The sequence below is a fragment of the Oryzias melastigma genome, unplaced genomic scaffold (genome assembly GCF_002922805.2).
Source record: "Oryzias melastigma strain HK-1 unplaced genomic scaffold, ASM292280v2 sc00345, whole genome shotgun sequence".
Classification (NCBI taxonomy): Eukaryota; Metazoa; Chordata; class Actinopteri; order Beloniformes; family Adrianichthyidae; genus Oryzias; species Oryzias melastigma.
In genome coordinates, this window is record NW_023416943.1 from 69,722 (window position 1) to 83,041 (window position 13,320).

Genomic DNA, 13,320 nt, shown 5'->3' on the forward strand with positions numbered 1-13,320 from the left:
TGTTTCCACACTCTCCTGTGAGTTTATAGCCCCTGAAAACGCCAACCTAACATCACTGGTGTAACAAAAATGGTAACCAATGTCGGAGCAATCCAGCAGGACAGTTTTGATCCAGATTCCAGCTCAGATGAGGAAAGCAAAGAAATTCATCGACCTATTTGTCTCCAAGTGGATGCATCAGAATAGAGAGAGTTTGTATTTTTTATGCAACAAATTCAATCTTTATCAAATTCACAACGGTGTGAAAAAAAGAAATAGTCAGAAATGCAGAAAAAAGGCACAAAAACACGATTAAAACACCAAAAACCTCGATTTTTAAAGGAGTGTGTCTTTAAAGCACAAAGTAAGCAAAACAAATAAAAGCGCAAAATCTTCATTGAGTCAAATTAATAAGGAAAAACTCAGGTAGATTTTTTGTGTATTTTTTTCATCATTGGTTAACTATTGCAACAGTCAGTGCTGGTAAATATTAAACACTTTTAGTTATAGTGGAGCTGCTTCATGAACCCAGCCACACTAAAAAAATTCTAATTTTACATTCACAAACCCTTTATTTAGTATCAGATGCCCTTTTTCTTGTTTCCTTAAACTTTTTTTCTATTGTTTGAATATAATTTTCATCAGAGTGGGTCTGTGTGCATAAACTAATCACAGAAGAGAATGTGGAGTTTCAATAAACTCCTTTAATACAGATGGTGCTATTTATGTGGCTTCTTTCCCCATTCCTTATGAATACTTCTCTATAAAAGAATGCGGTTTGAATCATAAAAAAATCTTTATTCATCACTTAGATAACATACAGTAAAGAATAAGAAACATTTTTTTTAAATCACAGGTCTACAACCTGCAGCTCATGAGCCACTTGTGGATCTTTTACCTCTCCATAGTGAATCTCTGACTAAATAAAAATAAAATAATAGTATTTGTTTCAAGTAAGGGTTACTAAATTAGCCTTTATTTTATTTAGATTAGTTAAGTTCATAAATTTATGTCTGAGATGCACCTCGAAGATATACTATGTACAGGCTTTTTTACATCCCCGATGACTTGAAGAGGTCAAGGAGAAAAAGTTTGATCCTTTGTTATTTTATTCTAGAGATGATCTGGTCTAGCACAAGGCTCTTTTATTTTGAAAGGAAATCATTAAATCCTCTGTCAAACATAAAAAACAATTTCACATTTTGAGAAAATGCTTGTTTCTTATGTTTCTATTTTTATTCATACCACAAATGAAGCATAATTCATATTTATTATGAAAAAAATAGATTATAATGAATACACAAAATACGACTTTGTGACTCCTACTAAGAGAAAACGAGCCCAAATGGTTCTTTTACTGTGAAAGGGTACAGACCCTTGGTCTAAGGAGGCTTAAAAAACTGAAATAAAATAACTTTTATGTGGATCTCAAAAGCTGAAACAGCTCAGAGTGTAATTTTGGAGTTTGATAAATTTAGTTTAATTGTTAATAAAATCGTGAGATTTATCAGACAGAATTGTGAAGATAGATTATTATCATAATCAATAAAATCAAACAGAATGTTTTTCTAAGGAAGAACCGAGGATAAAGTTGAGTCGATAATTTCACCTGTCAGCATTTTCCTCCAGTGGAGGCCACAACACACACTTTTCACTGATTTGCACATTAGGTTTGGCTGACGTGTTTCCTGACACCTCCCTGCATTTTATCCGGGCTGGGGACACGATTGTTTACGAAATTTAAAGTTTTTTCGTTTTTTTTCCTCGATCTTTTGGCTCGGACCTTCTATGACTCCTTCTATCTCCGGGTGCACCTGCGTCTGAACCACAGCCCTCCTCTGATTGGCTCTTCTCTCTTAGGGGCGGGATCTCCGTAAGAAGCTGGCCCGCTGATTGGACACCGGGGCTGTCCTTCAAAGCGGATGCGTCTACCTGCCACTTCCTGCTGGTCGTTGTTATTCAATTTCACTTTTGTTTTTCTGAAGGCGTCGCGGAGCTTGTTGACGCGTCGGTGTCGTTGGGCTCGGTGGTTCGGTCGCCATGGCCCGGCTGGAGTCCAGATGAGGAACCAGCTCGGGTAGACGCCGCGTGAGCTTCTGCGTCTGGCGCTGTTATGGTTCCCCCAGCCGCGATGCTGTCCTCTGGATAAGCAGGACAACGGCGGCCGGGAAGGACTGACCGCAGGAACGGTAAGCAGCCCCGCGGGCGGGAGGATGCGGGCCCGGCTCCTCGGCTTCATTACGGAGGGGGGAAGAATGTCACGAGCGCGCGTCTGCTGTGGACGCGGTGTGCGCACGGACGTGCGTGACATTGGCGTTTTGTTGGGTGTTGTTGCGGGGTTCTGCAGGGCTGCTGCAGCTGCGCCCATCCATCCATCCATCCGTCCATCCTCTCATCCAGCCTCGCGGGGCCTTCCAGAAATCCAGCATCAGACTAGATCTGTTGGTGCTGCTATTGATCGTGATCAATGGATTAAGAACAAACAGGATGGTGGTACGCAACCATTAGTTTTAATTTTATGGATATGCGCTTTAATCTTTGAGGTTCAAGGGGGTGTGGGTCTCCCTGTGCCAGTCCCCAGCCCGGATATAATGTTGGGTCAGGAAGAGCATCTCTCTGCCAGACCAGTGAAAACTGATGCTGAGGTGACAGCCACAAAATGAACATTACAGTCGGTGCACAGACCAGAAGACGTAGTTCATTGTTGTGTTTCTAAATTTGTTTTCCATGTTACTCTTTGGGAATTTGATGTGGATGAAACGTTGGACACAAAATAGCATGAAGTCAAATGTATTCCAGCGCCTGACTGAATTTGTTAATCAAACACTTCAAAACATTGATCCCATTGCATTGATCTACAATGTAGATTATTTTTAAAAAGTAAAAGTACATTTTAAGCTTATTTATTAACATTTGAACCTTTATAGTTCCGTACACATCACTTCCATCTCAAAATGTGCTCACTTTCTGTGTAAACAATAAGAAGTTGCCTTAAAGACCTATGAAAATAGTGCTTTTAACTTGTTCTTGTGGCATTTTTCTTGATAATGAAAGACATATGTAAAGAAAATTAAGCTTAAAATTGCATTTCTGAGTATTTTTTAATTCATTGTGAATCAGGAGCAGATGAAGAAAACACTATTTGAAATAGCTTGTAGCTGTGACAATCAAGCTATGACTAACCACAAGCTCTCTGCTCAGCTCCATTCTGATTAGGGCTGCCACGATTAGTCGACCAATCGACGACAAACCAACTAGTAAAATAGTCGCCGACTAATTTAATAGTCAATTAGTCATTACTTTATATTATATGGAGTCAGAGTGTAGTAAGGTTGAAAGTTATTATCGCATTATGCTAGCTTCTTTGAGTTTTTTTACATTTATTAATATTTTTGCGCTATTTTGGAGTTTAGCTAATATTTCAGCTACATGCTAGCTGTTTTGGCTAAATTACATTTTTTTCAGTTTTTAGGCTAATTTGGCATTTAACTAATATTTTAGCTGGTTATCAGCGAGGGCTCATACCTTAAAATCATATTAGATAAATAAGAAGGCCCAATACCGTAAAAACATTTATAAACCAATAAAATAATTTTAAAATCAATTCTGAAACAACAAACAACAAATACATCATGTCTATTTCACTGCAACACATTTATTTAAGTAAAATTAACTGTAACTTAAATTAAACTCCAAATGACCCACGTCTGCATAAGAGACGGGTGGTGCAGCGGTTAACCTCTGATGGGAAGATTGAAGGTTCAATTCCCGTCTTGCCAGCCCATGTATCAAAGTGACCTTGGGAAAGACACTGGACCCCACGCTGCCTCTGATGGAAGGTTGGTGCCAGTGTTCAGCAGCAGAGCCACCATCAGGATGTGTGTGTGGCTGTAAACCGCTCTGGACCTTCAAATAAGGTAGAAAAGCGCTATACAAGTGTACACCATTTACCATAAAAAGGCTCAATTTGATTGTTCTGCGCATTGAAGGTTTGATCCGATTGATCAAAAAATCTAAATTTATTCCCATCTTGTGATACACGTATTACACAGGCTGATTATATTTTTTATTTATGGTGAGGGGCTACTATGAAGCATGTTTTTGATACAGAAGTGCCTGGAGAAAACCCATGCTTGCATGGGGAGAGCAGGTAAACTCCACACTAAAAGAACCCAGCTGTGTCGCCCACTGTCCCCAAAACCACATTTTCAGCTAAAACAGTGGGTGATGGTCAGTTAAGTTTGAGTTTATCCTCTCTACAAGCTGTGTGAAGAATGCACACACGACTTTAGTGTGTTCAAACTGCCGTAAGTTTGTGGTAGATCCTATCTGAAATAGTGATTATTTTCACAGGAAAGCACCGTACAGATGCCAGTAAAGCTGGGGTGATGTTTCTCTTTCTTGGTAGGTTAATCTTTAACATTTCGACCGTTGTAACCAACTGTTGTAAAAAAAAAAAAAAAAAAACACTCGTAATGTATTTTTTTTAATCAGAAAAGTTAAAATAAAATGAATTGAACAGGACTGCACGGTGGTGTAGTAGTTAAAACAGGAAGAAGGCCGTGGTTCAAATCCCAGCTGGAAAACTCTAGATTCTTCCCACAATCCACAAACATACTTTGTAGGTTAAATTATGATTGTGAATTGTTTCTGAATTGTATTATCCTGTGATGGGCTGGTGAAACATCTAAACTAGTGTACCTCGCCTTTACCTCTCACTGGCTAGGATAGGCTCCAGCAACCTCGTTACGAGATTTAAGTGGTTTAGAGAATGGAGGAAATGAACAATTTTTAGTTCCTAGTCTAGTATTTTTTGGAAGTCAACACATTCAAAGATTTGATATCATGGATATGTAAATGGTGTAAAACCCCAGACTTCTATTAGTCTACGTTTGTGGATAGTAGAGCTACTATAACCATCATCTAGAAAACACTGGTTGAAGCATTTAACAATTCACACACATTCGATTATTTTTTTTTATAAAGATCTCGCTCACACTATTGACTCAGAGTGCCACCAAAAAAAAAAAGAAAAAAACTCACTCAAAGCTTTATTAATTATAATCCAGATAATTACTCTAAAACCGGATTATTTTAGCCGTAGTAATGGCTTCTCAATGACAGATTACATCAAAAGGTTTTTGGTGTAATCCTTGTGCTGAACAAGGAAAAGCGACAGTGGGGAGAAAAACTCTTTAAATGGAAGATCAGGAAGAAACCTCCATCAGAATCCGACTGACTAAGGGGGATGGTCTGCTGTGACTTTGATCTGAGAAGACCAGAAAGAGACGAATAAAAACAAATACATTTTACTTAGAAAATGGTGCTTTTTTTGTCCTCTAGTTGAAGAGGATCGATGGTCCGTTCTATGTTTAAAGAGACAGATTGGGTTTAAGGACGAAATCCTTCTGAATAATGACACCCTTGTGATGCCTGAAGGTGACACTGAGATGTTCTAGAGCTGCAGCGGCTCTGGCTGAGACTGGAAGAGTCCAGGGATGTGTTTAGAATGTGGGAGGCTCCTTAAACCTGTAAAAACGCAGCTTCAGTAGTGCTGCTGCACTGTGAGGGAATTCTCAATATGGGGTCTTCATAGGATCTTAGTTATTTTTCTTAATTTAAACTAGTCAAATCTCTTAAAAACCTATAAGCTTAGCTATTTTTTTTTTAGCTACATGCTAGCTGTTTTGGCTAATCTAAGTTTTTTGGGGTTTTTTTTTTTACGTTTTTTTAGGCTATTTTTGAGTTAAGCGTATATTTACACGCTAACTGTTTTTTTGCTAAATTAAGTTTCTAAAGTTTTATTTAGGCTGTTTTGGAGCTAAGCCAATATTTCAGCTTCAACTCTTTGCTATTATTTCAGCTCCATGCTAGCTGTTTTGGGTAATTATTTTTCAAGGCTAATTTGGCATTTATCTAATATTTTAGCTGGCTTTCAGCTTTAGCATCTTCAGCTATCAGCACTAGCATCTTCAGTGGCCAAATTCAGCTTACAGCATTTGCACTAAAATAATCACAGTTAATGCTATATATCTAGTTCATAATTATATTAAAGAATTATGGTTTTAAAGATTTTGTTTTAGAGTGTTTAATAAATGTTTATCCTGTTCGGCTCGTGACCTAAGGTGTGTTTTGGATTTTGGCCCCTTGTGCGATTGAGTTTGACACCCCCGTTTTAGACTATTTAAACCAAATAGATCGATAAATACCTGGGTCTCCCCTTTACATGATTCACTGCAAACATGCAGTGTGCATGGAAGCTCTCTGTCTGTGTGAATGGCTCTAAAACCTCCTGACAGGAGGTCCTGACCTTGATTCGGCCTCTGGGTTTGTCCTAATGTTCTGGCTCCAGTGACACAATTCAAAATCCCCCTCAGAGCTGTTGACTGTGCTCTTTTTTTTTCTCCAACCACATTGTGTTCTATCGTATCACTTTCCACAAATGTGTTTGGATACAGCCGTCTGTGCACAGACCGCCACTTGAGCCGTGACTTTTGTGTCGCGCTCCGCTCGCGTGGGCCGCCACGGATCGCTTTGTGAACAACTGTCAAGCTCGCTCTTCCCCATTGTTGCTGTGTGGATGCTGATCCAGACTGACTCAGTTCAGAAATAATCAGCTGATTACAGCGTGACACTGAACTGTCTCACTCAAATGATGCTGTAAATTACAATTATCAATGGAATAAAACAATTGACATCAGTCAGTGTGTAATAACCTATTTACTGGACCTTGTTGATATAAATATTAAATATAGTAGACGTGTGTATCCAAACATACATGAAATACTTCACTATTCTAGTTAAAAAAGAAAACATTTAGTCTATCAATCTGTTGTAGATCTATATATTTCAAATTGTTCAAATTGACAGACGTTTTGCAGCTTTATAGCTAAAAACGGATGCAACCCTTTATCTCTGTGTTAGAGCTCAGCAGTGATCTATAGCCCTTTCCCTACCCATAATGCCTCTGTGTCCAGCTCATGTCAGATCATTTCAAACTCAAATCATTCTCTCGACTTAAAATATCAGTGTGGCAGATATATTGCTGGGTGATATGGGAAGAATCGTATATAATGATATAGATTATTTGATATCACATTAATGACATATATCTCAATAAAGTATATTTTCAGTTATTCTCTGAAAAAAAATTACTTACTTTTCTCTGACTTTATTTTTTCAAGCAAAGCGTAACTGAATAAGTATAAAAGAGAAAGATTTGTATGCAGAAAAGTTTCAATTTTAGTAGGAAATAGGGGAATTAGTCGACTAATTGACTATTAAAATAGTCGATTAGTTGTTACTTTATATTATATGGAGTCAGAGTGTAATAAAGGTTATTCTGGCATTATGCTAGCTTTATGGACTATTTTGGGATTTATGAAGGTTTTTTTTAGACTTTTTTTGGAGTTTGTCTAATATTTCAGCTGCATGCTAGCTATTTTGGAAAATTTATTATTTTTTCAGCTTTTTAGGCTAGTTAGGAGTTTAGCTAATATTATAGATGCATGTTGGCTGTTTTGGCTAATTTAGGCTTTTTTGTTTTTAATCTATTTTGGAGTTTAGGTAACATTTCAGCTACATGCTGGCTATTTTGACATATTTAGGCTAATTAAGAGTTTAGCTAATGTTTCAGCTGCAAGCTAGCTATTTTGGCTAACTTAGGCTTTTTTTCAGTTTTTAGGCTAATTTGGAGATTGATTCATATTTTAGCTAGCTATCAGCTTAAGTGTTTTCAGCTATTAACTTCAGCCTTTTTAACTATTAATTTCAGCATCTTCAGCTATCAGCACTAGCATTATCAGCAGCCAAATTCATCTTACAGCATTATCACAAGTAATGCTATACATATTATTTTTAGTTAGTTTAAAACTAATGCAGATGTGTGCTTTAAATCCAGTTCGTGGATGACTCGATTAGTCGACTAATCTGAAAAAATCATCGGTTATTTGTCGACAATTAAAATAATAATTTGTGGAAGCACTAGTTTTTGTGCAAAAACACATTTTTGCACAAAAAATTCAGCAATAAAAATAAACAATTAAAAACGATAGAAGAGAAATGGCACGATAGACATTTTTCTATGGCCCACATGATACATTTCGCCATATTGCCCACCATTAGATAGATATGATACTTTATTTATCCCCATCGGGAGGAATTTGGTTTTCTGGTTCCCATCATACACTGAAACACAGTAAATCAAAGATGAAAATAAAATAAATGCTTCTAAAAGACATTGTAAAAACTCCTAAAATATATTCTTATTTAAAAATGCACTGTAAGCAGCTGGAATATAAGACCTACAGAACCCAGTTTGTGATCCAAATGAACTCCAAGATACTTGAAATGATGTTCAGTGTAGAAAACCTGCTGAAGTACTCCAACATTTAACCAGGTGTTTCCTCTGTCTGCAGGCATGGAGTGGAAGTCATTTGTGCCCCAAGCTGAAGGCCTCTGTAGCCCCGACCTGTGCAGTCCACCAGTGCCTTTGTGAGCATGTATCGCAGAAACGGGCTTTTGGATGGCACCAGCATCAACTCAGTCACCTCAGAGGTACGAACTCCACTCCACCAGTAACATCTAAACTGGACAAATATTCTTCTGACTTTGTAGTTAATACTAAGCCATGTTCAGTCTGTTGAAAGTTGCTGTGATGTTTGTCTGTCAGGCAAGCAGCAGTTCATGCTCCTTGGATGGACCTTATGTGGACTGCGCTAAGAGCTACGATGCAGTCGTCTTCGACGTGCTTAAGGTGACACCTGAGGAGTTTGCAGTGAGTATAAAGTCATTTCTTATGCTACATTAGTTAAATATTTGCACCCAGTCCTTATTTATGCTCCTTTACCATATTTTTGATTTTTTTCCCCCTGAAAAAATTTGGTTTAAAATAACAAAAATACAGTTTCAGGTTTTTTTTACGCAAAATTTGGAACTTATAGTAAAAGTGTGAATGTAAATTAATTTTACTACACACCCCAATCTTTATAAAAAGCAAAACCTAATTTCAATAAAGTTCTCAAACTTATACACCACTCACAACCTGAGGATTTTGTTTAGAGAAAAATAAATGTCTTCTTTCTAAATGTGAGGTTTAGCGTTTTACGATAGTTAAAAAAAAACTGTGTAAATGATAAAAAAACAACTAAAATGACCACCAAAGGAAGTTGTACATAGAAAAAGTTAACCCATCTGAAAGAAAAAAATAAGTATTTATAATACAGTGGTGCAAAAAATTATTTTTTTAGTCATTGAATTCTGCAAGTTGCTTCACATAAAGACGAGTTTGGTCTGTAAAGTTCATTATTGATAAACGTAAAGAGTGAGAGACAGAATGTAAGGAAAGAATCCAGGAGATCACAATTGTTATTTTTAAAGAACTTATTTATTTATATAATGATGGAGAAAGTTAAGTATTTATCTCCTACAAACAAACAAGACGTGTAACTTCTTCACTAAGAATCTCTTCTATCCTCCTCTGGTTACCTGTATTAATATCACCTGTTTGAGCTGACTATCTGGATAAACAGTCAGACTGTAACCTCTCCACCAAGACCAAAGAGTTGTCGCAGGACACCAGGAACAAGAACTTGACTGGGATGAACCAATCAATGATAAATAGTTGCTTAATGAGAAAAGATTAACTGTTGGAGCAATTATTAGAAAATGGAAGAAATACAAGATCACTGACAGTCTCACTCCACCTGGAGCTTCATGAAAGATCTCACCTGGTAGAGGACAAGTGATCTACAGAACAACGAGGAACATGCCAGAACTATACGGAGGAACTAGTTAATGGCCTGAAGAGCTGGAAGCACAGCAACAAAGGTTCTTCCTACGCTGCATCCCAAGAACACAATATTTACTCTGAAGCATGGGGGTGGAAGCATCATGATTTGTAGATGTTTTTCTATAAAGTAATCCGTTTGAAAAGAAGGATGGATGAGTCCATGAATGGAGAGGTTTTGGACAAACCCCTGAGGGGGAAACATGACTGGATCTTCCAGCATGACAATGATCCCAAAAGAAATCGCCATGGCAACACAGGAGCGGCTCCATAGAAAGCATTTGAAGGTTCTGGAGTGTTCTAGCCATTCTCTGGTCCTCGATCCAATAGAGAAACTGAGGATGGAGTCAGTAGTTCATGTTTTCCAGCAACAGGCTCAAAACATCACAGCTCCTGAGGAGATCTGCAAGGAAGAATGGACCAAAATAGCAGAAACGGTGCGAACCTTGTGAAAACCTACACAGGAATCCTTTGAAATCTGTCACTTAGAAAGTATGTTTAAAAACATATTTATTTAAGCATGGTTATCACAAAACAAAAATTGTATTAAGAATAAAATCAAATAAATATATAGAAAAAATTCGTACATTATGTTTATCCAACTATTACGTGCATAGAGAAATGTTCAAATATTGTAGTAACTGTATGTACTTCCCCTCTTTTATAACTGTGGATTTTCTTTTGAGCTCTGGAACAATTTATAAATAGTAAATTAAAAATAATAGCATCAAACACATAATCACTTCAAACTATTTTTTCATACATAAATACACTATTTTTTTTAATTTATGACTACATTTTATTAATTTTATAAAATTCTAAAAATATTCATTGGACATTTGTACTTCCCTGAATAATTAGTAATATTATCTAATTATTTTTTCGTACTAGAACCTGTTTTACAGTTTTTTTAAAAGAAAAATGTATGTTTTTTTTATTCTAAAATGTACCATAATGACTCAAAAGTATATTTTTTGTTTGTTTGTTTTTTAACTCACATTTCTATAGAACCAATGATGAGTCATCATTTTATAATTTCAATGTTACTTAGTTTTGTTTTTTCATGTACAGTTCTTTAAACATATTTACTATCTATCATTTTTTTATTTATTTCAGAGCCAAATTACTCTGATGGATGCTCCAGTTTTTAAAGCTATTCAACCAGAGGTAAGACAGACTATTAAAGGTGGAAGTAATATGTGCTGCTATGGCAGAAATATTTCCAGTCACTGTAAAAGCGTCCCATTTAATTAGATTTTAGCAAACATTAAGAAACCCGTGTCACATTTTGAAGCATAGTTTCTGCAGAGCAGCAGGAAGTCATCAGAACCTCCATCTGATTACCTGCTCTCCTGCTAGCTTCACAATTCTACATCAATCTATCACAATTGAAAGCTTTTTTCATTTTGTTTCTCATTCCCCACAATTTGAATAACAAAATACTCAGAAATACAGTTTTAAGCCACAAGAATGTGTTAAAAAACAAACTAAAACACAATTTTCTACATAGTTAGTCCTTTTTCTAAATATTTGTTGCAATTTTGCAACCATTAATACTAAATAACCTTAAGACCCCACAGTCCACACAAACTGTTCTCACTAAAGTGTCTCTTGTATCAGATCAGATTGAAGTGTGTGTGTTTTCTGATGTGTGTTTTTGTCCCTTGACAGGAGCTTGCAAGCTGTGGATGGAATGGAAAGGAGAAGCACAGGTTGGCTCCAAATGTGGTTGCATTTACACGCCGCTTCAATCAGGTACAGTGCTCAGGGTTTGTGTAGCAAGCATCAGTTCTTTTCTTCTGCTTCAAATCGTTATCATTAAAGGGAAGTGGTAGATACTGCTTTTGATATGTGTGTTATTGGAGTTTTAGTAAACGGGTTTCTTCTAGCACTTTGAGCTGAAATCAAGGAGTTTATTCTGACTTGTTCAGAAATGTAAAGAGATTTATTTAGGTAAAAGTTTGACCTATTCCAGAACATTCCAGAGAACAGTGGAAGCAGTTGAGATTGCTGACATTTGTTGTCTAAAATGCTTCAGGTGCAGCTGTCATGAATGCTTCAGGCCATCTATGCACCGCGTTTCTATGAGGGTGCAGCTATTTGCTCAAATGGAAAACCTGCTCCTCCTCTGCTGCAGGAGAGACGGGAGGCTTGGGAGAACCAGTAGATTATGCAGAGAGCAGCCAAAGCGGCTGCATTTTCAGGCCTAATCTGGGTTTGAGTAAAAGCTTGTCACTCAAGAAACGGATGGTTAGCTTTGGCACTTTCTTCCTGCAGCCCAAAAGCCCAGCAGAGAAAGAGGCAGCAGCGGATGTGGTTGCTGTCAGAGCGAGGAGCTTGACCTTGTTTCTTTCTCAGTTTGCAAAGAGCTGCGTTTGCCATCTGTGTTCTAGAAGGAATCCAGACAAAGGGGAGGGTTGAGAAGCCATGAAAATGTCCTGTCTCTAAAGCCTGACTCATTTTGTGATCTGATTAGAGCTTTCTAGAAGCTCCTGAATCGAATACACTTCAACAGACTTTTGAAAGACTTTAGTTTCATTTGTTATTAGTCATGTACTCAGCAGTAAACTCTGAGCGTTTGATTAATCTAAATAAATTTTTGTCATACAAAAACCTTTAAAGTAATCTATTAATTTTGATTGCCCTGTATCAGGGGTCTGCAACATCCTGATCCTCCTTCGTCCCTCCATTGTGGCTCTTTGGCTTTAAATGAAAGTGCTAACAATTTCAGAAAATAAAAAGTTTAAGGTAATTTCTATTAGTTAATCAAGTTATTTTATTTATATTTTGAATTTTAACATGTCAGATAAATGAGAAAAATAATGGTAAGAGTGGATTATTATTAGAATGACAATAAAGCACATAAAGATGTATTTAAAAAATGAGATTCTACACAATGTCGTCATGTTTATATTTGTTAGTAAAAAGGAGAAAAAGCCCTAAAAATAAAATAATAAAAAAATACTAAAAAAAACAACTTTAAGCTTAATTTTCCTCATATATGTCCTCCATCGTGACAAAAATACCACAAGAACATGTTAAAAACACCAAAAACACACATTTCCTCTGAGTGGGTCCTTAAGCTTTGGTCATTTTTCTAGATTCAGACCACCTGCTGCCTATTATTCTCCAACATTTCACCACACTGTGCTTTTTCTGGTCAAATACGTTGCATAGAAAAGGAGTAGAAGTGCACTTCATCCTGATGTCGTTTGTCTTTTTCTCCTCCTTGTTCCAGGTGAGCTTTTGGCTGGTGAGAGAAATCTTAACGGTCCAAACGCTGAAAATCCGAGCGGAAATACTGAGCCATTTTATCAAAATAGCTAAGGTGAGTTAAAGGAACAGAACTCCACACACTGTACACACAGGGTGTTTTATATTTCTGTCGTTCTTGCTAAAGTGTGGGCAGATTTGTTCCTCCTTAAGGAGGAAGAACATGTTACATCATCTGGGTCAGCAGGTCAGAGCAACAACACAACAATTTGGTGACGCTGAGACACAAACCTGACTGTTATTCAGCCTTTACTAAGCATCCAAATGGAAGTGTGGAATGA

At 37.0% G+C, this 13,320-nt stretch overlaps 1 protein-coding gene across 2 annotated transcripts in view; it reads left to right on the top strand.

Annotated features, from left to right (window-relative positions):
• Positions 1-1,597: 1,597 nt before the first annotated feature.
• The window catches only part of ralgps1 (Ral GEF with PH domain and SH3 binding motif 1), a 30,216-nt gene continuing 18,493 nt past the window's right edge, over positions 1,598-13,320 (top strand). Inside the window, exons 1-6 of one of the 2 annotated variants that reach the window (XM_024264848.2) lie at positions 1,598-2,168; positions 8,397-8,535; positions 8,651-8,755; positions 10,883-10,933; positions 11,438-11,521; positions 13,005-13,094. In XM_024264848.2, coding sequence (XP_024120616.1) covers positions 8,479-8,535; positions 8,651-8,755; positions 10,883-10,933; positions 11,438-11,521; positions 13,005-13,094 — 387 coding nt within the window. In that variant the 5' untranslated portion in view covers positions 1,598-2,168; positions 8,397-8,478. Of the gene's footprint in view, positions 2,169-3,816; positions 4,384-8,396; positions 8,536-8,650; positions 8,756-10,882; positions 10,934-11,437; positions 11,522-13,004; positions 13,095-13,320 lie in introns of those variants that run through there. The other variant, XM_024264849.2, reaches the window with a different exon arrangement.